This window comes from Phaseolus vulgaris, chromosome 8 (genome assembly GCF_051622355.1).
Source record: "Phaseolus vulgaris cultivar YP4 chromosome 8, ASM5162235v1, whole genome shotgun sequence".
NCBI lineage: Eukaryota > Viridiplantae > Streptophyta > Magnoliopsida > Fabales > Fabaceae > Phaseolus > Phaseolus vulgaris.
In genome coordinates this window covers 17,587,728-17,613,384 of record NC_143505.1, presented here as the reverse complement: position 1 = coordinate 17,613,384, position 25,657 = coordinate 17,587,728, and the positions used below count along the sequence as shown (strand labels likewise).

Here is a 25,657-nt window from a genome sequence, read left to right as displayed (position 1 = left end):
TCAAGGTCTTCATATAGCAAAGGATATTATTCTTATGTACATTGATGCCTACAATATTTGATTTATGGAAGTTGATCTTGAGGCCAGAAGTTATCTCAAAACCCCTAAGGATAGCCTTCAAAGTTACTACATTGCTGAAAGAATCCTTACAGAAGAATAAAGTGTCATCAGCAAACTGTAAAATACTTATCTCAACCTCTTTCCTCCCGATCCTCAAACCGGATAATAAGTTATCCTTTACAGCTTGCCTTACCAACCCAGTCAAACCTTCCGCTACAATCAAGAAGAGAAACAGGGCCAGAGGGTCTTCCTGCCTCAGACCTCTCTCCGGTTTAAATTCATCTGTTGGGCTCCCGTTCACCAACACAGAGATAGAAGCACTTTCCAGACAACCCTGGATCCAACTGATCCACTTCATATGAAACCCCATCTTACGCATCATGTCATAGAGGAATTCCCATCTCACTGAATCATAGGCTTTTTCAAAGTCCACCTTTAGACATAACCCACTTTGTCTTCGTCGTCTGATGTCCTCAATCACCTCATTAGCCATTAGGACACTGTCTAAGATCCCCCTATTCTTTAGAAAAGCCGACTGACAATCATCAATAACCCTGGGCAACACTTTCTTGACCCTTTCAGCTAACACTTTGGATATAATTTTATACATAGCACCAACAAGTGAAATAGGTCTAAAATGGTCAAGAGAAACAAGGTTCCTACCTTTAGGAACTAGTGCAATGAACGACGCATTGCACCCTTTGGGAATAAAACCTGTTTCATGAAACAAATTCATCACTTCCATAAGATCTTCCTTCACAACCTCCCAACCTTTCTTCAAAAAATTGAAGTTAAACCCATCAGGTCCAGGACTTTTTGATCCTTCGCATTGCCACACAGCATCCCTTACTTCTGCCTTAGAGAATCCCTCTATCAGCCTCAAATTATCGGACAAAGATAAAGACTTAAACTCAACTGCATCGAGTCTTACCCGTAAATCTTTTGTTGCTCTAAATCTGTTTTCAAACCACCTTCTTGCTTCAGCACGAACTGTACTAGGATCGTCACACCACAATCCTCCTATCTCCACTCCCTTCACCTCATTCCTACTTCTTCTCCATCTCAGTGATGAGTAAAAGAATTTCGTGCAGGAGTCCCCATTCTTCAACCAGCTAACTCTAGTCTTCTGGAGCATAAGAGACTCAATTTTGTTATCAACCTCCTTCAGCTGGCCTACTAACTCGATCCTCTTCATTCTATCACAACCCAACAGATTATCAATGCAATCTTGGCAATCATAATCCTCTATCTCTTGTAGGATCCTCTTTTTAATCGTCTCCAAATTGCCGAAGATGTCCCTGTTCCTTACTTTTAAATCTCCCTTCAATCGTTTCAGTTTGTCTTTAACCTTCGTGAAACTACTCCCTTGTACTATGTATGAAGTCCATCTATCCTTCACCATTTCCATAAATCCTTTCTCTGCTAACCAGGCATCAATTGTTCTGAAGGGTTTAGGACCCCAATCCTTGTCCACAGATTTCACTACTAGCGCACAGTGGTCGGATACTTCCCTACGTTGCACATATTGTTTGCATAAAGGCCGCATTTGCATCCACTCTTCCGATACCAATACTCTGTCAAGCCTACTCTTCGCCTTCCCATTGGAATTGAACCAAGTAAAATTCTTACCGACAAAAGGGAGCTTGATCAGTAAGTTGGCGTCAATGAAACGATTGAACTCTCTTATTTCACTTAATTGAGAGCCCCTTTCCACCGTGCCTTTCCTTTCATAATGACTTCTTAATGCATTGAAGTCGCCACAGAAACACCAGATTAGATCATTGGATGCAGATTTGATGCGTGACAGCTCCCCCCACAAAATCTTCTTCTCCCTCAAGGAGCAAGCGACATAAATATTGACCACCACACACCAGCAATTAGCTTTCACATGCTGCCCAGACACTGCTATGTACCCCTTCCCCTTAATATGGCTGTCATAAATAAATGCATCTGTGCGACACATAGATAGCAGACTTCCCCCACCATTATCCCCTTCGTAATGCACCCATCCAACATTGTTATCTCCCCATAACGAAAAACACCTCGCATCTGAGATTTGAACCGCTTTAGTTTCTTGCAAACAGACAAAAACCGCATCTTCTTTAGCTATAATGTGTTTCAAGTATCTAGTTTTGATACCTCCCCCCAATCCTCTTATGTTGAGATTTATTATTATCATGACAACCTATCCTTATCCCCCTCCTTGGCCAGTTTCGCAACCCCATGTCTCGCTCTTCCATACACATATATTCTTGAATGACTTCTTCTTCAATCCCATGACAAAAAATCCCTGATATTTTTCCAATCTCCAACAACACTGTTGGTTCAGCCCCATTGCCTTGTTCGCACAGCCGAGAATTACAATTATAAATGTCTCCATCCGAGATTGAGGCAGAGATCTTACCTTCATGTTGATGTTTGGACGGTGCGGAGTGAGCTTGTTTCTCGTGTAACCTTACAGACCGCCTCCTTTGGGGTAGAGATGAATCCCCCAGATCAGTGAGCCCTTTTTTCTTGCGCTGGCGGATTGGAGGAGACCACAAGCCTGTAATTCGCTCCGAGTGGCCTCTTAGGTAGTTTCCCCCTTCAATCGATACGCCTTCTCCATTCCTCTGGTACTCATCTTTCTCCGTTGACCCATACTCCCCATTCTTGTCAAGCTGCACACCTTTCATTGACCGCTAATTTTCTTCAGTCTGCGAATTGCAGTCGTTAACACGTACGAGCGCCTCCTCTGTTTCCCCCTGCATCCCACACGCGTAACCTTCCTTTCCTTCATTTTTCCCACAGCACTCCCTATCGGGCCTTGGCCCACCTTCAAAGGTGGGGAGAGATTGGTCCCTTCCGGTCTCGGTTTGGGCCTCCAGATTTCCCACTTGGCCTAGACCGTTAATTTTAAAAGCTAAAGAAGATACTTCAATATCTACTACCACTTTAGCCAGGTCAGCATGTATATGACTACTGTTATAGGTCTCGGTGCACGCAATAGCTGTAAGCAGGCCTACTTCAGCACCTTCCATTTGTGTCCTTCTCTCACATACTTCTTTCATGAAAAAAGAGCAGCTTTTCCCCTGCTCATCTATGTACTCTGCATTTGATTCCTTAAAAAACTACTCTTTAGATGATGTTCCCAAAATGCCCCTTGACTTTGCTTCCCTTTCGTCCTCCTCCTTCCATGAACGGATGCACTCCCCTTCCCACTGGCGGAGCTCATCCTCACCACTTTTAACCGATAATGAAGATTCTTCTACGTATATCTCCGACGACGATTCATTAACTGTTGACTCATAGCTATTGCACTTGCACATGCCTCTTCCATCTGTAACAACTTCCTCCTCCATGACAATGCTACACCACATGTCGTTCAACCTCATACTTTTTGCCCACCTTAAACTATGACTTAGAGAGGTACGCACCTGAAATCTAGCGAACTCTACGTTCTCCCAGGATAACGTAGCATCATCGACAGACACCAGCTTTACCTCTTTGCCCACCACCTTCGTAAACCCATCCATATTCCACAAGGCTAAAGGCAGACCGTAGCACCTCACCCATACACGTTTATGGTCCACTACAAAAGTTGGCGTCCACGGCTTAATACTGACGAAAACACTATCCACCCATTGCTAGTTATCCAAGTAGAACATTTCGAAAACCATCCCTTCTTTCGGTGTCAATAAGGCAAAGTTATCCCTTAAGAACCTTACTTGCATCAAGTTTATGCCTCCTTTTATGAACTCCTCATCCACCTGGTCATAGCTTAATTCTTCCTTAAACTGGCCTATGCTACTTCTGACCATCCATGGTAGCGATTGCTGAAGACATTTGACCGAAGGTTCTTTCCAGCTTGCCTGGCTTGCCCCTGTAACCACTTCAATGAAAGACCTACTTCCTTGCTTCTCCACCCATACTTGTTTTCCATTCTCCCCCCATGCTTGCTTTCCATTCTTCTCCTTATTAGACCCGTTTTCCTTCTGTTGCTCCTTCCCTTCCCCACATCTATGTTTCTCAGAACCCTTCTACCATACCTTACGTTTTACTCCTGAGTCCTACGGTATTTCGGGATGTTAACATGTAGTTTCCGGTTACCAACGATTATTTGGTCAAGCTCACTTTCCAGCCATCTCACATTTCTAACGTCGAAAAATCTCACAAAGTCAAACCTTCTCCCCCATTTATTCAACCTTCGAGAGACAAACACTTCTTTCACTCTGGCCCATCTTTGAAACACTTTGAGCAAATCTGTTTCCGTATAACCATGTGGGAAGTTGGAGAAGAAAAATGTTGTGTAGTCCTGTGATGAACCATGGTCTCCATGCCACTTTCTGGTGTTTACGCCCCCTCTCATCCCTGTGATGTACTTTCACAAACACAAAAAAAAATTTTGGGTGGTATGATTCTTGATAATAAAACTATTGTCAATTTTACACTCGAACTAGTTGGAGACAACATGGGAAGACTAATGTTAAGAATTACACCAATTGGAAAGCACGATGAGTTCCATATATGTTTTTTCAGCTCACATTTATCATTCCTCCTCGTTCGCAACTCATCCTTTGTTATTTTCCAGCTTCTCGCTATTTTCATTCCTTCGCAGCTATTCATCTTCTTCCATAAGGAAATCCCGATGCACCTCCATTTTTCGTTCCACCACAGGTTCGTTTGAGTTCTTTCGTAGCTCCATTTGGTAAGGAAATCCCAATACACGTGTGTTGTGGTTATTTTGTTTATTTGTTTCTAAGTTCATTAAATGCATTTTTATGTCATTGCAGTGAGGTTGAAGGGGTGTGGTGGTGGTGTGCGCTGCTGATAAATGAAATTAGTTGAAAGGTGAGTTTGATGATTTTTTTTTTCAATTTAATGAGTTTCTAGACGAATCTAAAATTTGAGTGAATTTTCGAATACAGGTTAAGGAATTCTTGAAACTACTCAAAATTGTATATTGAATGACCACATTTTTTTGTTATTAGAATCTACGTTGGATACATCAAGTCAAGTGCAAGATGAGTGAAGTTAATGTGGGTACAATTTAAGGTATGTAATTTAATTATATACATGTTATTTATTTCCTTTTGAACATTATAATTAAATGCTTAGCTTATGTTCATATTGAATGCTTAACTTATGTTCATATTGAATTGTACTGTAATAAACAAAATTAGAGTGCTATATAATGCAATGAATGATGGTTATTATGTGAGCCAAAAAATGAAATATTTGAGATTAGAAACTTCACTGTCACTTGAGTAAAATCATTAAATAGAAAATAAGCTTAGAGACAAAAAATAACTAGTTATAATAGTAACTCTAAATTAATTTTTATTTAACAATTTTTTTAAAAATATGTTTCACTAATTTATTCATAAATTAACTATTTTTGTTTATGAACTAATATGAAATTACGACGCCTTACAGTATTTCAGGGATACACAATAATTTTACTTTGTGTACTAGTATGGCCGACCGATACGCTAACGTGGCTCGGTCTCCCTGACCGAGCTAGCCGAGACACCATGCACGGCCAGACTGATTGACACATATAACCATTAACGCTCAAACCAAGGTCAGTGAACCTAAACTACCATTAAGAATTAGGTAATGCAACCATAAGTGTGATTCATTCCACTAATCAGGCCCAATGAGGTAAGCCCATTAAAATAATATAAATAGAACACATTCCAAGGAGCAAAGTATGTCATTATTACTGAACACCTACCCGAGTGTCAAACACCCTTTACTGACTTGAGCGTCGAAGTGTCTTCTGCAGGTACCTCCCTCATTTGGCATTCACCCGAGACCGAGAGCCAAAGGAGTAGCACAAAGGAAAGAAGGATCCTAGTGAAGCCCTAGCAACCTTCCCGAAGGAAGGAGGAAGACAAAGACTTCAATAGTTGTCTAGGTCCCATCTCCCTAGCAGGAACACTTTGAAACACTTAACTACATCAAATTGGCATGTTAAATTAGTGAGGTATAACTAGTTTTTAAAGTTCAAAGTTGATTTTTTTTCCAGTATAATTTTTTTTTACAATAGTTGACCTATATCTTTGATAATATTAAATAATGTGGAGTCATGAATGTTATATCAATTTTATGATTTGATTATAAATAATAAGTTATTAGCGAATGTATAATTTATTTGATGCGGATTGATATTTTTTTTTATCAAAAAAGAATAATTAGATTCAATGAGACATTTTAGGAGTGTCCCAACCCTTTTACAAACTTCACCTGCAAAATATTCTATTAGCAAGCTAAACTAAAACTAAAGTACAATAGATAATAAGCTTAACCTATACGTGGAGTTGAGATTGAGAGCAAACTTTGTGGTTTGTGTGGGGGACTAGAGGAGTCGAATAGTTATTTGTTCTTTGGGTGTAAGGTTTTTTGGATAGTGTGAAAACTTTCCTACGCGCGTGGTTAGGAGTGAGTTCGATTAATCCTATTATATCTATCTCATATTTTATGCAGTTCATTTTTATTGATGCGCCTGTGTTTGTCAATCTTATCATGGATAATATTTGGATTGCGGTGGTTAGCGAGATTTGGAGATATAGGAATAATCATTTGTTTAAGGGCAGAGTGGTTGACCATTCCATAAAAATTTCTTTGGCACGACTAAAGGTTTGGTCCTGAATTTCTTCAAAGTTTTCTTTTATGGGTTTTTCCTTCTTCGATTGGTGCTTAGAACTACAAGTATGTATGCTCTCGATTAAAAAAGGTTTTTAGGGTGGCGGGTTGGTGTTTGTTTTGTTTGTTAGGGGATTTAACTATTGAGGCAGTTGGGGTGAGGTAGGGTTCAGCTATTTGGTTTTGCCAGTATTGGTACTGGACATTTCATGCGGGGATTGATGTATTCGGAGAATGGAGTGCTTGTTTCTATGTTCTTTATAAGGGTTGGACTACCCCTTAACTGGACCACATTTATTTATTTTTTCTTGCCGATAAAAAAACATAGATAACTCTACTACCCACTACCAGCACACCAATTTCTTATGAAAAAAAAATAGTAACTGATGGCTCAAACTGCATAATATTGATGCGAATTGATTCATGACAAATATAGCACAAGTGTCCCTTCATTCAGATAAGGAGGACTTATGGTTATCGAATGATTCACCCTCCTATAGCTTCTCGATAAAATCAACATATTCAAAGCTAGCATATTATGGTAATGGAAGTATAATTGGTCATTTTTTTGATCTTTGGAATCTAAAAGTAATGCCCTTACCTCAGTTTTACGTGTGGAGGGCCCTGTTGGATATGATTGCTACTAAGCAGAATCTTCACAAAAGGGGGATAATAATGAGTGATACATCATGTCCTCTATGCGGGAGGGAGGAAGAGTCAACTCCACACATCCTCATTATGTGTAATGTCTCAAATTCAGTATGGAATATGTGTAGTATATGGCTTGGGATTAGTACGGTGAACCACAATGTCTTGGAAAATCACTTTGACCAGTTTTTCTGTTTGTGCTTTAACAAAGAGGGTAATAAGTTGTGGAAAAGTTTGTGGATTTCCATGATTTGGTGCATTTGGAAGCATAGGAATAAGATTATTTTTAATCAAGCAAAGATTGATGCAGAGGAAATCTTTACCTTAGCACAGGTACAATCTTAGGCATGGATGAAACATAAAGTAAGGAAAGTAAACTTCTCTTTTTCTGATTGTATTTTATCCCCACAAATTTGCATTAACATGGTAATTAAATAACTTATTCGGTTTAATGCATGATTTACCTTGCCTTTGCTTTGCTTTTTGTCTAGTATTGCTGGTTTTGTGCTTTGGAAATCTGGTATATGAGATTTGTTTTGCATAGAGGTGTAGTTATGTTTAGTTGTTGTGATGGCTGTGAGGCGTGAGAGGTATGATCTTTTGGTGCAGGTCATCAACAAAAATGTCAGAATGGAATGACTATGTTTTTATTGTGGCTTTTCTTTGTCATCAAAGCTAGTTTACGCAACCTTGTAAAGGGTTATGGCACACGGAGCAAGGCAGTGTAGATTAACACATTGCAAAGTTCATCTTAAAATTGACAATTCAGAAGCAATACATTTCAACCAGATGGAGCAGATAAAGGAACAAATTCACAGAATGGATTCTGCCACTCACTTTTTAAAGCTCAATCTGACGAGGACAAGTTTTTTTAAGCAGTGTAAGTGGGAAGAGGTGCTAGTGGTGGGGCACTTCCAATATGGATTGTTCGATAGAAATCAAAATTTGTTTCTGGGGTTGGAGTGAAGATTAATGATGTACTCAAGCTTTTGGTGAGAGTGGTGAAAAGGAGTTCAAGCTAGTGTTGTTGTTGCAACTCCTTTTATATGCACCACTCTTATGTATCAACACTTTTTTGGATTTGGAGCTCAACAAACCTGATGGGGATCATACTAAGGGGGAGTTGTGGTGGTGGGTATTGGAAGTTTTGGTGCGTGAGAGTGGGATGAAGTTGTTGGCAGCAAGTGCCATTCATATGACTGCAGTTTTAAGTGCGGTGGCTGGCCTTATCATGTGGCACTTTAGAGCATCTTTTTTTAGGTTACTTTTGAAGGAATTGGTGTTGATCCAAAGTTTCTTTGGAGTAAAGATTTTTGTAGGGTGAGCCCAAATATGATTTGTGTTTGATCTAAGATCTGATCTATGTTATGCTGTAATTGTATTGTTTAAATCTTTAAGCATATTTAACTTTGCTAGACATTTTAGCATGGACTTTTTCTTTCTGGTATGAGTACTGGTGTAATCAGGGTTGTGACACCCCTAATGTGTCCCATTTTTTAATTCTTTTATATTCTTTGCCAAAAAAAATCACAAATTAGAATAAGTATTGTGGGGGCTATGCATTGTTTCCTCTATCAAAATATTGTATATATTTTTTACATGGATTGGTACATCCTAAATATATTATTTTATTTTATTTTATTTTCAATAAAAAATAATCAATATAAAAGAAATAGATAAAAACAATAATAAATATAATGTAAATCATGGTTGTATGTGTAATTTGATAAGTATTAGGAATTACATGTAACTAATTTAGAAAATGGATATACCGCATACAACGCTTCACTATAGAATTGTCATCGTAGGTAAAATTATAATATTCATTGTATCTATGACAACAATTTGAAATTTTCAACAAATACCTCTCAAACCACCATTAAATGTTATTAAAATATTTTTTCAGTTGTAAGAATTTTTTTATTCAGAAAAAACAAAAATACTAAATATTTACACAATATTTTAGCTATTTGATAGGGAAAAATAGTTATTTTAGTCTTTTTACAAAAGAAAAACTATTTAACACTTTTTTTCTCCAATTTGAATGGATTGAAGATTGCACACATGTCATATTTTTCTTCCTCCACATGTTACACGAAATAAAGGAGGAAAATAAAATACTATTAAAAAGTTTTCAGTCTTTTCCTATCGGTTTCCCTTTTAGACTTAATCAAATAGTGTATAAAATTATGTGATTTTAATCTCTCATTACATCATAGAGTAACTATATTTCAAAATATTTCAAACACAAAAATTATCTGTTACCAATGATATGATCAAGAAAGGTATGTGATGGCATGTGTATTCCTACTTCACACAACTCCTTGACTTGCAAATAAATATGGATGATATGGCTGCAACATATTAGTGAAATGGATGTGTAGTTGCAATTAAAAGAAGTTACAGGGAATGAATTGCAATTTTGAAAAGAAAAAAAGTCAGAAAGAGAGAGTGGAGAGGGTTATGGTAAAGTTTATATGATTGGAATATAAGCTGATTCAGCACTAGGAAATGATACTGTTATAATTATCAAATCATGGGCTCACTCATGACCTTTGGTTGGTACCAGCTTTCTTGATAAATGTGTTTGAGAAGACAAAAGCAAAGTTCAAAGACAGAAAAAAATAATTTTGCTCAGGCAAAACAAAAGGTACCAAGTTCTCTCACTGTTCTGTCATAGATCTGACACCACTGCCTCACTGTGTGCCTCAGATTCCGTTCTTATCTGCATCTTTTCCTTCCTCCTCAGTTTTGAAACCCAATAGAATCCACTGGAAGAGCCATGCAAACCTCACTCACACTTACCACCCACCTACTGCTCCTTGTTTCTTCTTCTGGTTTCTTCTTAATTTCAACTCTAGTAGTGTTTCAAATAGTGATTTCTAGTATGAATTTCTTGGCAAAACAACTTCTTTTTGATTCACAAAGAAATGAATTACTTTCCTTTACACCTTCTAAATCACTAAGCCAAAAGGGCACAATAATTGCTGACTTCTTCTTCAAAGTACCAAGATTTTTATAAAATACTTAATGGTTAAGATAAGTTACCAAGTAAGGAAGAAGATGAAGAGTACGTCCAGGAGAAAAATAAGCCACAATCAGTCAAAATGTTAAGGGAAAGAAAAGTGCAGGATCTAAAGAAACAGTGAAAGATAAAATAATAGATACATGTCACACAACTCAACCACATAAATTTGAACTCTTTGTACTTAATTTTGAATACAAACATGGTAGAAAGCCAAAAGCAATTACCACACAGAAGAAGATGGTTTTAAATGCTTATGCCATCACCAACACCATTTTGTCACCATCTATGTAAGAAAGAAATAGGTAGGTACATACATAGATATAGAAAATAGAATATCTCTTTCTATACATTTCCAGCCAAAAAGGGAGATATTTAATTTTGCTAAAGATGATGACAACAACAATACTAACAAAGATCTCACTGAGACAGGCAATATATTAATGGTGATGAACTAAAATAAGAACTATGAAGATGACCATTACAATAGTGACTATGCCCATACATCGATCTCCTTGTCATCTTCAATTTTTAGCTAGCTCTAGCTATATATGGTTCATATATGTGCTGGTATATGCCTCTGAGTTCTGACTTACCGGTTAATTTGATATAGGGTTTGGACCACTTGGAACTTCATGAGCCTCAGCTCCAAATTCTCTTCTAGCAGCATCCTTAGAAGATGGAGTACGGGATTTGTGGCTATTCTGAGGGTGCATGGCTGTGGTAGACATGGTTGATTCTGATGCTTTGGTGCTTTCCCAGGAGGCCATGGTAGAAGGGTGTGGTTGGTGGGATAGATTGATGAGGAGGAGGAGGATGAAGAAAAGTGTGAGAAAGTGAAGAAAAGAGGGTGATTTTGAGCAAGGTTCTGAGATTGGTGATGATGATTTAGGTTCTGCCATGCAATTTGAAAGAGAAGACCACCCCCCAATACCCCACAAGGGTTCAATATCCATCAACCAGCTCCAAGGCTAAGAAGAGGGAGAAAGAACAATAGTGGCAGAATAGTAGAGAGAAACAGAGAGAGAAAGTGAAGAGAGGATGAGAAGCTTCAGCAAAAGTGATTTTGGTTGGAGGTAGTGAAATTCGATGCACATTTGTCCAAGAACCAAGACCAACTTATTATGGAAGTTTTTACATGAAAGGTGTTCATCATAGGTCACTGAATTTACCAAAATGACCATGCCTGATATTATGGAAATAAAAGTTGTGATTATTATTTTAAAAGAGAAGGGTAACCTTAATATATCAAACAATGATGACTCAGAATAAGATTCAACCAATATTTCTCAATTATCATTAAGTATACTTTCTTTATACTATGATTACATAATTGGTTTTCTGTTGCTGAATTTCAACTCATTTAAGCTAATTAACCTTTTTTCTCTAATTGAATTTTGTAACTAGTCACATCCCTTGTGGAAATAAAATAATATTCTTAACCAAATTTCATCTTTGATTACTTTTTTGTTCAGAATATAGAATCTCCATGTACATAAAATTTGAAAGCAGATTAATGTTAGTGTAGAGTTGATTTATTGAAAGCAAAGATGGACCATTTAATTTGGAGTTTTAAGGAAACTATAACAGCATAATATTGAAGTCCCTAGCAAAATATTAATAAGAATTTTTTGGCTGGGACCATTGTGTAGTTGAAAATGAAATATTATATAAAGAATCCAGAAAGGTAAAGCCATTGGCACGAGAAGGAAAGAAGGAGCAGAGTGTGGTAAAAGGAGGTGTGGTGGCTTTTTCTTGTTTGGCTGCTTCTGCAAGAAATCTTTCTTTGACTTGGAGAACCCTAAGAAAAGAAAAAAATATCGATTATGTTCCTTCAATGCTTCACCTTTTCCCCATGCAAACACAAGGTTTCAAAACCCTCCTTTTTTTTCTTTTACTTTTCTTTTAATGCTCCATGAGAGTCAAGATACGCCATGTTATTGGTATATATAGTATGTATTTGTACATACAATACTCTAAGCTAAAAAAATGGAGTTATTATATATTATTAGATATCCTACCTCAACTAATATGAGTAAAATTAAGTATAAAAAGTTAATTTTAATTGAATGTATTGAATCATTTGGTAAATATTTAATTGTACAAGATTCATATTTAAAATATTTATTTTCTTGATATAAGTGAATCACAAAAATTAGTTTGAATCTAAATGTTAAAATATACGTATACCTATACTATTGCAGAAATAAATAATAAAGAATTGAAGGATTCAACTCCATCTTCTATTTGATAAAGAAAAAACAAAATCTTGTGTGCTTTCTTTAGTTTTTTTATAAAATACTATTATAAAAGAAAGGAATATTGTGAACGCATTAGACACTCTAGAGATGGTTTGAAAACAATGAACTTGATTAGAAACAAAGTAGTATTCCCAGGAAAGGAATGGTAATTTGCTTTATGTTTAAGATTCGATCGAAATATATTCTTCCAAACTCAAATCCATATCACTCCCTTGTTCTTTTTGTTTCTTTTCATGTCAAAAAAAGAAAGGTGGAGAATCCATATTCCATGATATTGGTTTATAGTAAAACTGTTCCAGCAAAAGGTTTCTATTATCACGTAATCATTATTCCATAGTCACAGATTACGAAAATCACAGTTATTTGATAAATGGTTACATAAAATATAATATATTATAGGTTATAGATTCAGAATGATTAAAGGATAAAAACATTTTACAATAAGTAAATATAGTCTTATAAATAAAATCCATTTTTTAATATTATATTTTAGAAAGCCAAAGAAAGAACTTCACTTTATTGAAGTACATATATACCAGACACAGTTAAAGAGATGGAAACAATGGCTCCTTGCAAAGCTCAGAAAACTTTTATTTAACAAAAGTTGGACCACTGATAAGTTTAGATAAAATGAGTGATACCAGAAATATTAGAGTTATTTTTATTGTAACTTTAATAAACCAAGATATGAATACCCAGATGAAAGAAAAGAATAAGGGGTTTTTGATTGATTAAAACAAAGGTTATTGGTATGAAAAGATGTTAAGAAAACCTAAGGAAAAGCGAGGAAGAAACGCTGAAAAGGGGTGTGGGCACATGGAAGAAGCATACACAGTTTTGCTTTTGGAAATTAGAATTGGGAAAGAGAGACGGAAAGTAAAGCACATAGATATACTCCTTACGAAATATAAGCAAATTTTCTCATTTAACAGTGAAAGAAGCCAAACAAGCAGTGACACTATGTCTCCCATGAAGGGTGTGCATGGGTCCCCACAACCTACTATCCTTGTTACAGAGATATGGAGACTCATAGATAGTATAGTACGTTAAGGTCTTGTTTGGTATTTCACTATTTATCCATCATTTTCACTCCTCTTAATTACTTTTATTCATTAATCATTTTGTTTCTATAGTTTTGGCTTTTGTCCCACCATATTTGTTTAACTTGAGAAGAATTTGAGAAGGGGAAGATTAGAGTGGAAAGAAAAAAGAAAGGTAAATGCATATCTTTCCAAAAATCCAGGCTATATTCTCTCCATTTCTATAAAAACATTTTATATTAATTTAATTTGTTAAGGCACATGAATTGGGTACTATTTAATTTATTGAGTTTGTTCAGTGTATTTTGGGTATAGATTACATGATTTTAGGAATCTTGAGGGTTGGGGTGGGTGAGAATCAAGAGGGAATGTACTCATATTTGTTTGGTCTTGCTGTCCTTAACTGTGCATGTCTGGTAGCTGGAAGTCTCAACCATTGGATCACAAAGCAGGTAAGTTTTTTCATAAGCTTTTCAAAAAGAAAATAAGAGAAAACAAACATAAATGAACTCCTTATAATATAAAATTAATTTATATACAAGTTAAAGTAATTTTATAACTTATTTAAAAGAATGTGTAAAAAGATAAGAAATTATATTAAATAGGTTAATTTGGAGATGTGAAATTTGGAGATAATTTTGATTTTGGTTCTTAATTTTTTTTTTTTAAAATAGTCTCTTGAAAAAAATATATATATAAAAAAATAATATATATATATATATATATGATGTTTTCTTATGTAAATATGATTAGTGAGGAATATAATGAACAAGGAGAAAAAGAACTTCAAGATTTAATTAAAGAAGCATGAAAAGAAAATAATAAAAAAGAAATTTTCGATGATTTTACAGGAGAAAGACTCGAAAAAATAGAAGAAGCAAGAAAGTTCTCAAATTTTGTAACTCAATCACAAAATATTTTTTTTTCTTAGAATATTCTAGAATTCAAGAGTCATCAAAGGACATATGTTAAACCAAATTACGCTTGTTGAAAAGTCACATGAAGAGCTTCTAACTAATACATGTCGCTTTCATTTATTTTATCAGCAATAAAGAATATATAAAATGGGAGTACTATGAGGTACTTGAACCTACATACAAAACACAATGACAACTGAACATGATCCATAAGAGGACCAAATTGTACCCAAAACTCTATTAAAACCTACCATCATTATGTATCATATAATACCCAAAGTACCATTGTTGTCCACACACAAAATCAAAGATTCAAAACAACAAATGGTTGTAACTTTCATCATGATAGTTATAACTACTTCACTTGGATTTTGATCATTCCATGCGCCACATGTACTTCTTGGAAGTGTAATGATAAATTTTTCCTTAATTTTTAGAACTACCATATGCACTACAAGAAAAAACTGTATTTCCCATGGATTTACCCATGAACTTTTTTTGGTATGTAAATAGGTTTTTATCTACCAAAGATCTCGTAGGTAATGTTATTGAACATAAAAAAGAAAAGCTAAAATGAGACACACGAAAGTTAGGTGGTAGGAAAGTTTTTAATGTATTTTAAAGTATTTTTTAAAAAATAAATTATGTTTTTTCCTCCTGAGAAACATAGTTTCCCTCCACCGAAACACTCACACTCTCTCACGGTAACACTCTTGCTCCCTTGACTAAAACAACTTTCCTAAACTGAAACACTGGAGGTTTTCTTTGAAAATGTCAATGGAGGTTCTCAAATCCAAATCCAAACCATCCAAACCGTGAGAATGTAAAAATCAAAACTGTAACACCTTCAAAGCTCTGAAACGCCCAAAGAATGAAACTTTAAAGTTCTGATTTTTGTCTGTGTTCCCAGTCTCGGTTTCGTTCCAAAATTTGAACCCAAATTCGTTTCTTCCCAAATCTCTACACTGAAATCCCCAATTCTTGGTTTCAATTTGTGAAACCAAAAGCCCTAATCTGGTGTTGGTGATTGTAAACCTAAATCCTGAATGGTGACTTCGAAAATGTAGTGAAAGCGTCGTCGTGGTGGCCTGAAGCGCAAGCAATTCAAGGGAGATTTACGGAGGCTTATTCATCCAGTATTGAGAAAGGTATTGATTTTTTTTTCTTTTGTTTATTGTACGATAATGTTCAGGTGGATTACTTTACATTTAAAGTGAGCGGTGCGGTGATGAGTGGTGCGGTGGCTCACTGCTTCCACCGTTTAGCACCTATGAATAATACCTAATGTAATGGAAGAAATATAATAAGCAATAATACACATATTCCCTTACCTCTACTTCCTTCTCTATTCACTATTCTGTTCTTTTCTCTGTTCGGAATTCCCAATTGGGTTTCCTTCCTTCAGCTTTATCTTGGATTCAATTGGCAACCCTATATGACATTTTTGTTCTATCAGTTTAGGGTATTTTACAATATACTTTAAATGTATTGATATTGATAACCTATTGTGATCTCATAGTTATTGTTTCATATGAGACCTTGAAGTGGAGAAGTTGGTATTCTGTGACCTTGAAGTGGAGAAGCTGGTATTCTGTTTTCTATAGTGCAGGATCAAAATTTGGATGTAAGTCTTCTTTTCCAAGTAGTTAAAACATTCGTACTGGCTCCTTCATATTTGGCTATTCAGCTACACTAGTTTACAGTAATGAAGGGTATGACATGATGAACAAGGGCAATGTATGGGCATGGAATTTTGTAGCAATATATTTCTAATATATTACATATTCTTTCAGGTCTTTATATATTTCTTTCCTTTTTGTCAGATGTTGGTATGTTACAATGTTTAGTCTATAGACTTTTGTGTTCATAAGCAAAGTTGCTCTAACAAATGGAAGTGGGCTAGCCTTTTGTACTTTGAAGACTAAACATTTATCTTAAAACTAGGTGTTATCAAATGATTTGGATTGGAAGTGACATTAGTAAGAATACTATCTTCTAGATAAATAGTCCTTTTTTATTGTCAATGATAAAGTGTTTTAGATATTGGGGTTAAATATTTTATGTTGACACAGATCTCTGAGATAAAGATTTGAAGTTCCTGATGTTGACTTATCGAAAGTTGGGGTTACAAAGTTTGGAAGCTTCAGTGTGGAAGTAATAGACTAGTCTTTGACTATCTGGAGTTACTGAAGGTGAAAATAATTTGTTTGCATCGTTATAATGTTTCAGTTACATACCACTATAATGTATAAATGTAATAGAATATTTCACTTGAATTAGATCTCATTCTTTTGATTTTTACTTAATTTATTTATTGGTTTGTTATATTCCCTGCAGACAGTATTTGATTTTTAGCTAATCCAAGGGTCTTCTTTCTCGTCCAGATTGTAGGTAGTCATCTTACTGAAGGTGAAAATAATTTGTTCATTCTTGTGATTTTTACTTAATTTATTTATTGGTTTGTTATATTTCCTGCAGATAGTATTTGATTGTTAGCTAATCCAAGGTCTTCTTTCTCATCCAGATTGTAGGTTCATCTTGTTCCCTAAATATTGCAAATATTGAGTTATTTGGGATTAGATGTTGCTTTGGATTTTATTCCTTTTAGTGTACTTGTTTATTTTGGTCTTAGAGGTCAAAGTCACTCTACAAATAATGGCTTTTGTACATAGTTTACTTTGTCCCACAACCCTCTTCACATTACTATATAGTCTCTTCACATTGCATGAACCAAAAAGCTTCAACATCACCCAAAAGAATCCTTGGTTTTCTATGCTACTTCAACATCACCCAAGGTCGTTGGATCCAAACATAGTCGTTGCCTATGACATAGAGAAGAAGAAAGGATTGATGGGATGTTAAATGTTGATCATTGTATTTGTGATGGGAATATTGAATTGCTATTTCATTATGATATATGTTTTTCATGCTCTTTTCTGTGATTAATTTGTCCTATCTTTTCAATTTGTCATCTGAATCAACTTAGTTGTACTTCAAAAAATTTGTAGTTTGATGAGATTGTTTTGTATTAGCAGTGAGTATTATCTTAATTGCATTACTCTTGCAGTCTCACATTCATTATTTATACCTTAATCCCCCTTGTATTTTTTAAATGCAAATAGAATGAGTAAATATGAGTTATTAAGACCTTTATATCTCGATGAATTCTTTTTTACAGTAAAATATAAAGTTAAAGAATTAAGAGTCCAAATTGTAGTGCAAATGGTTAATGATTTATTGTTATGAACTTACATGTCATCTACATCTTCATGATCTTACTGGCGTTATTGTATTCTAATTTCTGAAGAAGGATGAGTAAATACAATAAAATGGAAGTACTTGAGAAAGCTGAAAAGGACTTAGTAGTTGTGACAGATCAGTATGTGTCACGATAGTGGAATAATAAGTAGCATTGTTTCACTAATTCGAGTTTTAAGGCTTTATGGAATGAGTAGTTTATGCAAAGAAATAGCTTCTAAGAATATGTTATAGGTGTTTGGAATGAATGTGTAAGTTATAGGTCTGACATGTGTCTTTTCTTTTTCTGTCTTGAATATTTAGGAACTCTTAATGTCTACCCTCTATTGTAATTTGGTAATACTAGTGCAAAACATTAAAATGATTTATTGAGAGATATGGTCATCAAATATGGAATCATTTAAAGGATCTTGCAATCTTGTATGTGTTTTCCCCTTGTTATGTGAGACTGTTCACTTCCTTGAAACTCTTCTCCCTTCACTTCCTTATATCTTCTAACAACATGACAAAGTTGTTCCTCTGCTCCCAGCTGTTTTCAATAGGGGCCAAAGTAGTGCTTTTCACATGTTATGGTAGTGCTACCATGATTTAGATTTCAAAATTCAATTTCTACCACTAAAGCATCATTGTTAGGGTTTTCCGGATACAACTGCAGTTTCTCTCCCATTTTGTATTACATTTTTCGCTTAATAGATATAGTATTTGAATCAGTTCCCTGTTTACCATTCCATGAAAAGGTACCTTTGTTCCTTCCTACTTTATTACAATTTTTTTTCTTCCTGTGCTATGTTCTTCCTGATTCACACTGTAAATTTTTATCTAATTAATCTTTTATTTTATTTTCATTTTATTACTATGCTCTTATACCTGATTGATGGTGATTGTGTGTATAAATTGTGACTAATTATTTATCTTGAGTTTCTTTATTTTTCTTTGAGTATTCATTTGTCTAATATATGAACTATTTGTTCGTATTTAAAATGATGATCATCCTGCTATAGTGATTTCAGAGTTGACCACTATGTGACATATGAGATCTAAAACTGTGGTTGCCACATTGTTTGCTCCCAAAAAATTTCAGTACCAATGTTCCTTCTATCTGTGCTCCCAGCTTTTGTACCACCTTAACCAACACCTGGAAAAACCAGTACCAATGTTCCTTCTATCTGCTTCCTTTTCCTGTTACTTCAACCAATGAGACACACCAAGGCTGAATAGCTCTAAAGGACCTGAATCATTTACACACAGCTCTAGCACACCCTTGCCTATGAAGAGAAAATCTTTAAAAAAAAACAACCCTCTCCAGCACCTACTTCTCTGACTTGCAGACACACCAAGGTTGAATAGCTCTAAAGGACCTGAATCATTTACACACAGCTCTAGCACACACTTGCCTATGAAGAGAAAATATTCAAAAAAAACAACCCTTTTCAGCACCTACTTCTCTGACCTGCCCTTGTATGATCACATCTGACAGATATACTGACTTGCTTCTTCCTTCCTTGACCAAAAAATGAGTACTAAGATTCATATACTCATTCATACCAATCTCCCAACAACAACTCAAACCCTTGTCACAGATTTTTCTCCAACCAAAGAGTGGACCTCAAAATAAACCACTTCAACAGTCTAGCTCCCACTCCTCCTCAAATATGAGGAGAACTTAGTCTGCATATTGCGGAACCTACTAGGATGTGTAGCAATTTAAGCTCAAGCTAAACCAAAAGAGCATCAGAGAAAAACCTTGCCTTTCAACAAGGAACCATTTTAAAAAAAAAAACATTTTTAACCTTACATAAGCCTGCTGCCAATTCTTAAAAAACCGTAGGCTTATTGCTCTTGATTCTGCTTAGATTACTTTAAATCAAAACATCATTCCAATCTCAAAAAGACACTTTTAGCCTTACATAAGCCTGCTGCCAGTTCTTAGAAAACTGTACGCTTATTGCTCCTAATTCTGCTTAGATTACTCTAAATCAAAACATCATTCCAATCTCAAAAATACACTTTTAGTCTTACATAAGCCCGTTGTCAGTTCTTAAAAAACCGTAGGCTTATTGCTCCTGATTGTGCTTAGATTACTCTAAATCAGAGCATCATTCGAGTACAGAGCAAGAAAATTATACCACATAGATACCACCTTATAGAAGGCTTATTGTGCATGCCTTCAATGTGGTTCTGCTATACCTCATAGATGGTTTAGGTAGCAGCACATCAACCTCTGACCACACCTTTTCCACCCTTAGCCACTCCAGTTTGTTTCTTGCATCTCCATTTTATCAAATTTCCTTACACCAAGTCCTCATACCACACATTTTCCACCCTTAGCCATTCCAGTTTGTTTCTTGCATCTCCATCTTGTCAAATTTCCTTACACCTAGTCCTTAGAGACTGCTTCAACTCATATTATAGAGATTTATTCAATATTATTGTTTTGTCCTTCGTAGGAGTAGTTTCATATTAATAACTAATATAAATTATTGAAGTTGGACGATAGTTGAGAAAAAAAGATATTGAAGCTAGATTGTAGTTGAGAAAAGAAGATATTGAAATTGGACTGTAGTTGAGAAAAAAAGATATTGAAGGTGCACTTTTGGTGAATATGAAAGTTGGGCCAGAAAAGCATGTGAGTATGTTTATATCACAATTTATTTATATTATTACAATTTATTTATGTTGATAGTAATGATAGGCTAAGAGTTAGGTACTGCATGTTAGATTACAAATTAATTTTTTTTATGAACTAAGTTTATTTTGTAGAGAAATTCATTTCATTTTCTTTAATTTTTTTTCTATACATACAGAACTGTTCCTGAGAGAATGTCATCCTTCTTTGGGGTCTGAAGTCACAAGTTTCATGTTTGATGTTTGTAGTTGTGTGATCAGCTTCACCAGCTAATAGCAAACAAGGTTGGATAAGCATGTGGGTATGTTTATATCACAATTTATTTATATTATATTACAATTTATTTATGTTGATAGTAATGATTAGGCTAAGAGTTAGGTACTACAGGTTAGATTACAAATTAATTTTTTTATGAACTAAGTTTATTTTGTAGAGAAGTTCATTTCATTTTCTTTTATTTTCTTTCTATACATATAGAAGTGTTCTTGAGAGAATGTCATCCTTTTTTGGGGTCTGAAGTCACAAGTTTCATGTTTGATGTTTGTAGTTGTGTGATCAACTTCACCAGCTAATAGCAAACAAGGATGAATATAGTAGAAATTCATAAACTGTAACATTAGGTAAGTGGATGAAAATGAAACACTAACACTAGGTCTGTAACATTGGATATACGTTAATGAAGACAATGATGTTAAAGAAAATGATCCCTTTCAGCCAAATCGTTTTAGCGTTTCGATTTAAATATTATTATGATATGTTAGAGTAGAAATTAAAATATTAGTCTCAATTAATTATCTTTAATTACCTTTAATCTGGGTCTAACTAACGAAAGAAATTTACAAAATTTACATCACACAATCATGGGTCCATGTCTTATTGTTTGTAAACATTTGAAAGCAAGAAAACCAAATGGGTCAATCCTAGTTTTGCTCTCAAATTTTCAGCCACCTCATGCACAACTACACATTTACCAAAGTCTTCTAAAATAAGGAAATTCTAAATTCTAAACTCCATTTTTGTGATTTTATTTTGTAAATTTTGAATATACCCTATTTTTTCCTACAATATTGTTATGGCTATTTAAAAATTTAGAAACCAAAAATGAATTTCTTAGATACAAAAACTTTTAATAATCACTTGAAGCGAATTTTGTAAAGATATAAATCAAACAAATTTTATATTTGTGGTATAAAATTCCTATACAAATTTGCTATAAAATCATTATAAGCATAATTAAGAGCAAATAAGGAAATTTTTTAGCATTAATTACTATATATTACAATTTGACAGTATACAATTTGACAATTGATTGATAAAGATTTTTTTTTTATTGTTGGTTGTTGGGATATCATTTATCTATTTTTGTTTCTCAACTTCTCTTAGTAGATAGTATCTTGAGCAAATATTTTCAAAACAAACTAATATTTTTGTATTATAATTTTGACTGTACTTTTAAAATTGTAGGATGTTGCTTTGAAGGTTTTAAACAGTTAAGGATTTTTATCATATCAGTTGAAATGATTTCTATGAGGTAAGTCTTTCCGAAATAGATTAAATAAGTATACTCATATGCGTATCCATTGCAATTTATTAGGATCTACATTATTTTCACTGATTGTTGACATGTTGAACCTCTCTTAGTAGAATAAGTGGGTCCAAAATTTGCTTTATTTTTTGTTTTTTGTTGTTTTGTAAATGGTACTAACTAAAATTACATACTACATAGACTTGTAGTTTATGATAATTGTTTGTTTATATCATAATGGAGAAATGTAGATTAGGAAGTGATTGATGTCATGCATAGAACTTATATAAGTACTTGATGTTGTCTTATAATGCAATAATTTAGGAAACTCTTTATTATTAAGAGATATCTTTATATTGGTTTAAGAGATGCTTTGTTCATAGATATAACCCTGAACAAGATACAAGCCAACATTTTTTAACACAATTGATTGTTACATTACTTGCTAGTTCAACTTAAATACAAATTTGAAATAATTCATAATACTCTTTTTTAATACATTAAAGGGCTAAAAGCATCTTTGTGGCAACTTCAATCCTTAGTTGTCATTGCTTCAGAACATGGAATGGTTTCATGTAAATCGTAGTTGGATGTACGATAGATGCTATATTGGCATAGGGGGTTTAAAACAAAGTCTTGTGAATGGGGTTGAAGAGTTTGTCATTAAAGCTTGTCAACAACAGTCTTATTTGAATGAAAGGAAGCTTAGATGTCCATGCAATAAATGTGAATGTACAAAGATTTTTCCAATTGAAATGGTCAAGCTTCACCTCTATAAAAACGGTTTCATGTATGATTATTATGTTTGGATTCATCATGGTGAACAAGTGCCACATGTTAATGACAATCACGATGACGTTCGTGTTTCAAGTAGTGATGTACATGTGGATGAAAGTGAACAATTTGTAGCAATGCAAGACATGGTGTATGATGCTCTTGGGCAACATGAGAGATTTTCTTTTTTTGATCAGCAAAGAATAAAATTAAATTAAGAAAGGGGTACTTCAGGGGTATCCCAACCCTTATACAAGGCTCACACCCTTAACCTAAGATCTCCATCTCACCAGGTAACCCAATGCATGAGGATGATTGTTATTTACACAAAGATCATAGGCCCAACACGTACAAATTTCCTGCTGCCTCAAGCAACCTATTAAGAGGATTGCAACCTGCCTAAATGGGCTACTCCTTTTTAGCAGTACAATCCACCAGCATAAGTATTCCAACAGTAACTGATTTGTGTTCACCCACATAACAGTATACCTTCCCAATGTTCTTTCTTTTCAAAGACAGTCCTTTGGCTTGAGTTCCCTTCAAGATCAGACTCGCAACCTCCCCTTGACCATGAACACTAACACTTCTTACAAATCTTTATTGGTTAGAGATGTCCAGCAGCGACATTAATAATAAAGAGGAGCCACCCAATGAAGAAGCTCAGAGATTTTATGATCTGTTGTTAGAGGCTAATGAGCCATTGTTTGAAGGGGCTATAGATTCTAAATTATCGATGTGTATGAAATTGTTATCTTGCAAGTGTAATTGGAATGTTCATAACAAATGCTTAGATTTTATCACAACAATGTTGTCGAATGCTACACCAATAAAAGAGGGTTTGCCAAAAAGTTATTATGATGCTAAGAGGTTAGTGTCAATGTTAGGGTTGAAGGCTAAGACGATAGATTGTTGTGTAAAAGGTTGTATGCTTTTTTATGACAATGAATATGGGAAAAATTATGGACGACTATTACAATGTAAATTTTGTCATCATGCACGATATCATGACCCAAAAGTTGGAACAAGTAAAAGAAAACCAATTCCTCTGAAAAGAATGTTCTATTTTCCTATAATTCCAAGATTACAAATATTGTTTGCATCCATGCAAACTGCAGGACAAATGACATGGCACTATGATAATAGAAGGCCTTTGGGTGTGCTACGACATCCCTCAGATGGTGAAGCTTGGAAACATTTTGATCAATTACATCCTGAATTTGTTGTTGAGCCACGTAATATACAACTTGGTTTATGCTCTGATGGATTTAATCCATATATTCAAGCATCAACAAAACCTTACTCTTGTTGGCTAGTAATTGTCACCCCATATAATCTACCTCATGAAATGTGTATGTCTAAACCCTATATGTTTTTGAGTTATCTCATTCCCGGTCCACATAATCCCAAGGCTCGTATCGATGATCTTAAAAAGTTGTGGAGTGGTGTTCAAACATACGATATTTCAAGGAAGCAAAACTTTATGATGCGAGAAAGTCTAATGTGGACAATTAATGACTTCCCTGCATATGGCATGTTGTCTGGTTGGGGGACTCAAGGTAAATTGGCTTGCCCGTATTGCATGGAGCACACAAAGGCCTTTAGATTAGAACATGGAAAAAAATAGTTGGTTTGACTCACACCGTAGGTTTTTCTTGCCTGATGATCATACATTTAGGAGGAATAAAAAGGCTTTCAAAAAGGACAAAGTTGAAATGGGTAGACCACCACCTATGTTGACATTTAAAAAGGTTTGGAATACAGTCAGGAATCTACCAACAGTCATAGATGAGCCTCACATGTCTAAATTACCATGTTATGGAGAATGGCATAATTGGACAAAAAGAAGTATCTTTTGGGATCTTCCATATTGGAAAGATAATTTATTGAGACACAATCTTCATGTTATGCATATAGAGTAAAATTTCTTCGACAATATATTTAACATCGTCATGGATGTAAAAAGTAAAACAAAGGACAATGATAAGGCAAAAAAAGATCTAACATTGCATTGTAGGAGACCTGATTTGGAGTTAAAGTTGCAAGCTAATGGGAAGATTCTAAAACCAAAAGCAAATTACACTTTAACTACAGGGGAATCAAAGTTAGTTTATCAATGGATAAAAGAACTTCGTATGCCTGATGGTTATTCTTCAAATTTGACAAGATGTGTGGATGTAGACAAGGGGAAGATGCTTGGGATGAAAAGTCATGATTGTCATATATTCATGGAGTGTTTACTTCCTATTGCATTTCATTCATTACCAGTGCATGTTTTGAATCCACTTATCGAAGTCAGCCATTTCTTCAAAGATTTGTGCTCGACAACAATAAAGGATCATGACTTGGTTAGAATGGAAGAAAAATATTTCAATGATTCTTTGCAAGTTGGAGAGAGTATTCCCCCCTGCATTCTTTGATTCAATGGAACACCTTCCAATTCATCTTGCAAATGAAGCAAGACTTGGTGGACCAGTTCAATATAGATGGATGTAACCATTTGAAAGGTAAGAAAAATATTATTGTTATTATGTCAAAATACTTCATTTATTTGTCTAAATCCATCTCCAATTTACTTAATTATAGGTTTATGGGTGATTCTAAACGCTCAGTGAAAAATAAGGCTCAAGTTGAAGGATCAATTTCTACATCTTACTTGCACCAAGAAAGAATTCACTTTTGTTCCCACTATTTCAAGAACTTCATGTAGTCACCACGAAATCGTAGAAATGAAATACCTCATGGAATTGAAAGTTTTCCATCAATGTTATCCATCTTTAACCATCCTGGTCGTTCTTCAGGAAAAAAGTTAATCCATTGATTCAACCATAAAGAATGGAACTCTGTCCATGTTCATGTTTTGATCAATTGCAACGAAGTAAAACCATACCTCGAGTGA

General features: G+C 34.8%; 2 protein-coding genes and 1 pseudogene across 2 annotated transcripts; 2 read left to right on the top strand and 1 right to left on the bottom strand.

The window, feature by feature from the left end:
- Positions 1 to 10,506: 10,506 nt before the first annotated feature.
- On the bottom strand, positions 10,507 to 11,470 carry LOC137824662 (CLAVATA3/ESR (CLE)-related protein TDIF). The gene has a single exon (XM_068630331.2). The coding sequence runs from the start codon at positions 11,314 to 11,316 to the stop codon at positions 10,960 to 10,962; it is 357 nt and encodes a 118-aa protein (XP_068486432.1). The 5' UTR covers positions 11,317 to 11,470; the 3' UTR covers positions 10,507 to 10,959.
- Positions 11,471 to 13,437: 1,967 nt separating this feature from the next.
- On the top strand, positions 13,438 to 24,245 carry LOC150025470 (uncharacterized). The gene is made up of 5 exons (XM_090294050.1): positions 13,438 to 13,662; positions 13,961 to 14,113; positions 22,545 to 22,935; positions 23,373 to 24,173; positions 24,229 to 24,245. The coding sequence occupies exons 1-5, from the start codon at positions 13,438 to 13,440 to the stop codon at positions 24,243 to 24,245; spliced, it is 1,587 nt and encodes a 528-aa protein (XP_090150176.1).
- LOC150025469 (uncharacterized) lies at positions 24,245 to 25,579 on the top strand (annotated as a pseudogene).
- Positions 25,580 to 25,657: the final 78 nt, after the last annotated feature.

Coding starts and splice junctions, on each gene's coding strand:
- LOC137824662 (XM_068630331.2), bottom strand. CDS start 11,316: ATGGATATTGAACCCTTGTGGGGTATTGGGGGGTGGTCTTCTCTTTCA.
- LOC150025470 (XM_090294050.1), top strand. CDS start 13,438: ATGGAAGAAGCATACACAGTTTTGCTTTTGGAAATTAGAATTGGGAAA. Junction 14,114..22,544: donor ACCATTGGATCACAAAGCAG/GTAAGTTTTTTC, acceptor TCATTGCTTCAG/AACATGGAATGGTTTCATGT. Junction 22,936..23,372: donor TGATGCTCTTGGGCAACATG/AGAGATTTTCTT, acceptor ATTGGTTAGAGA/TGTCCAGCAGCGACATTAAT.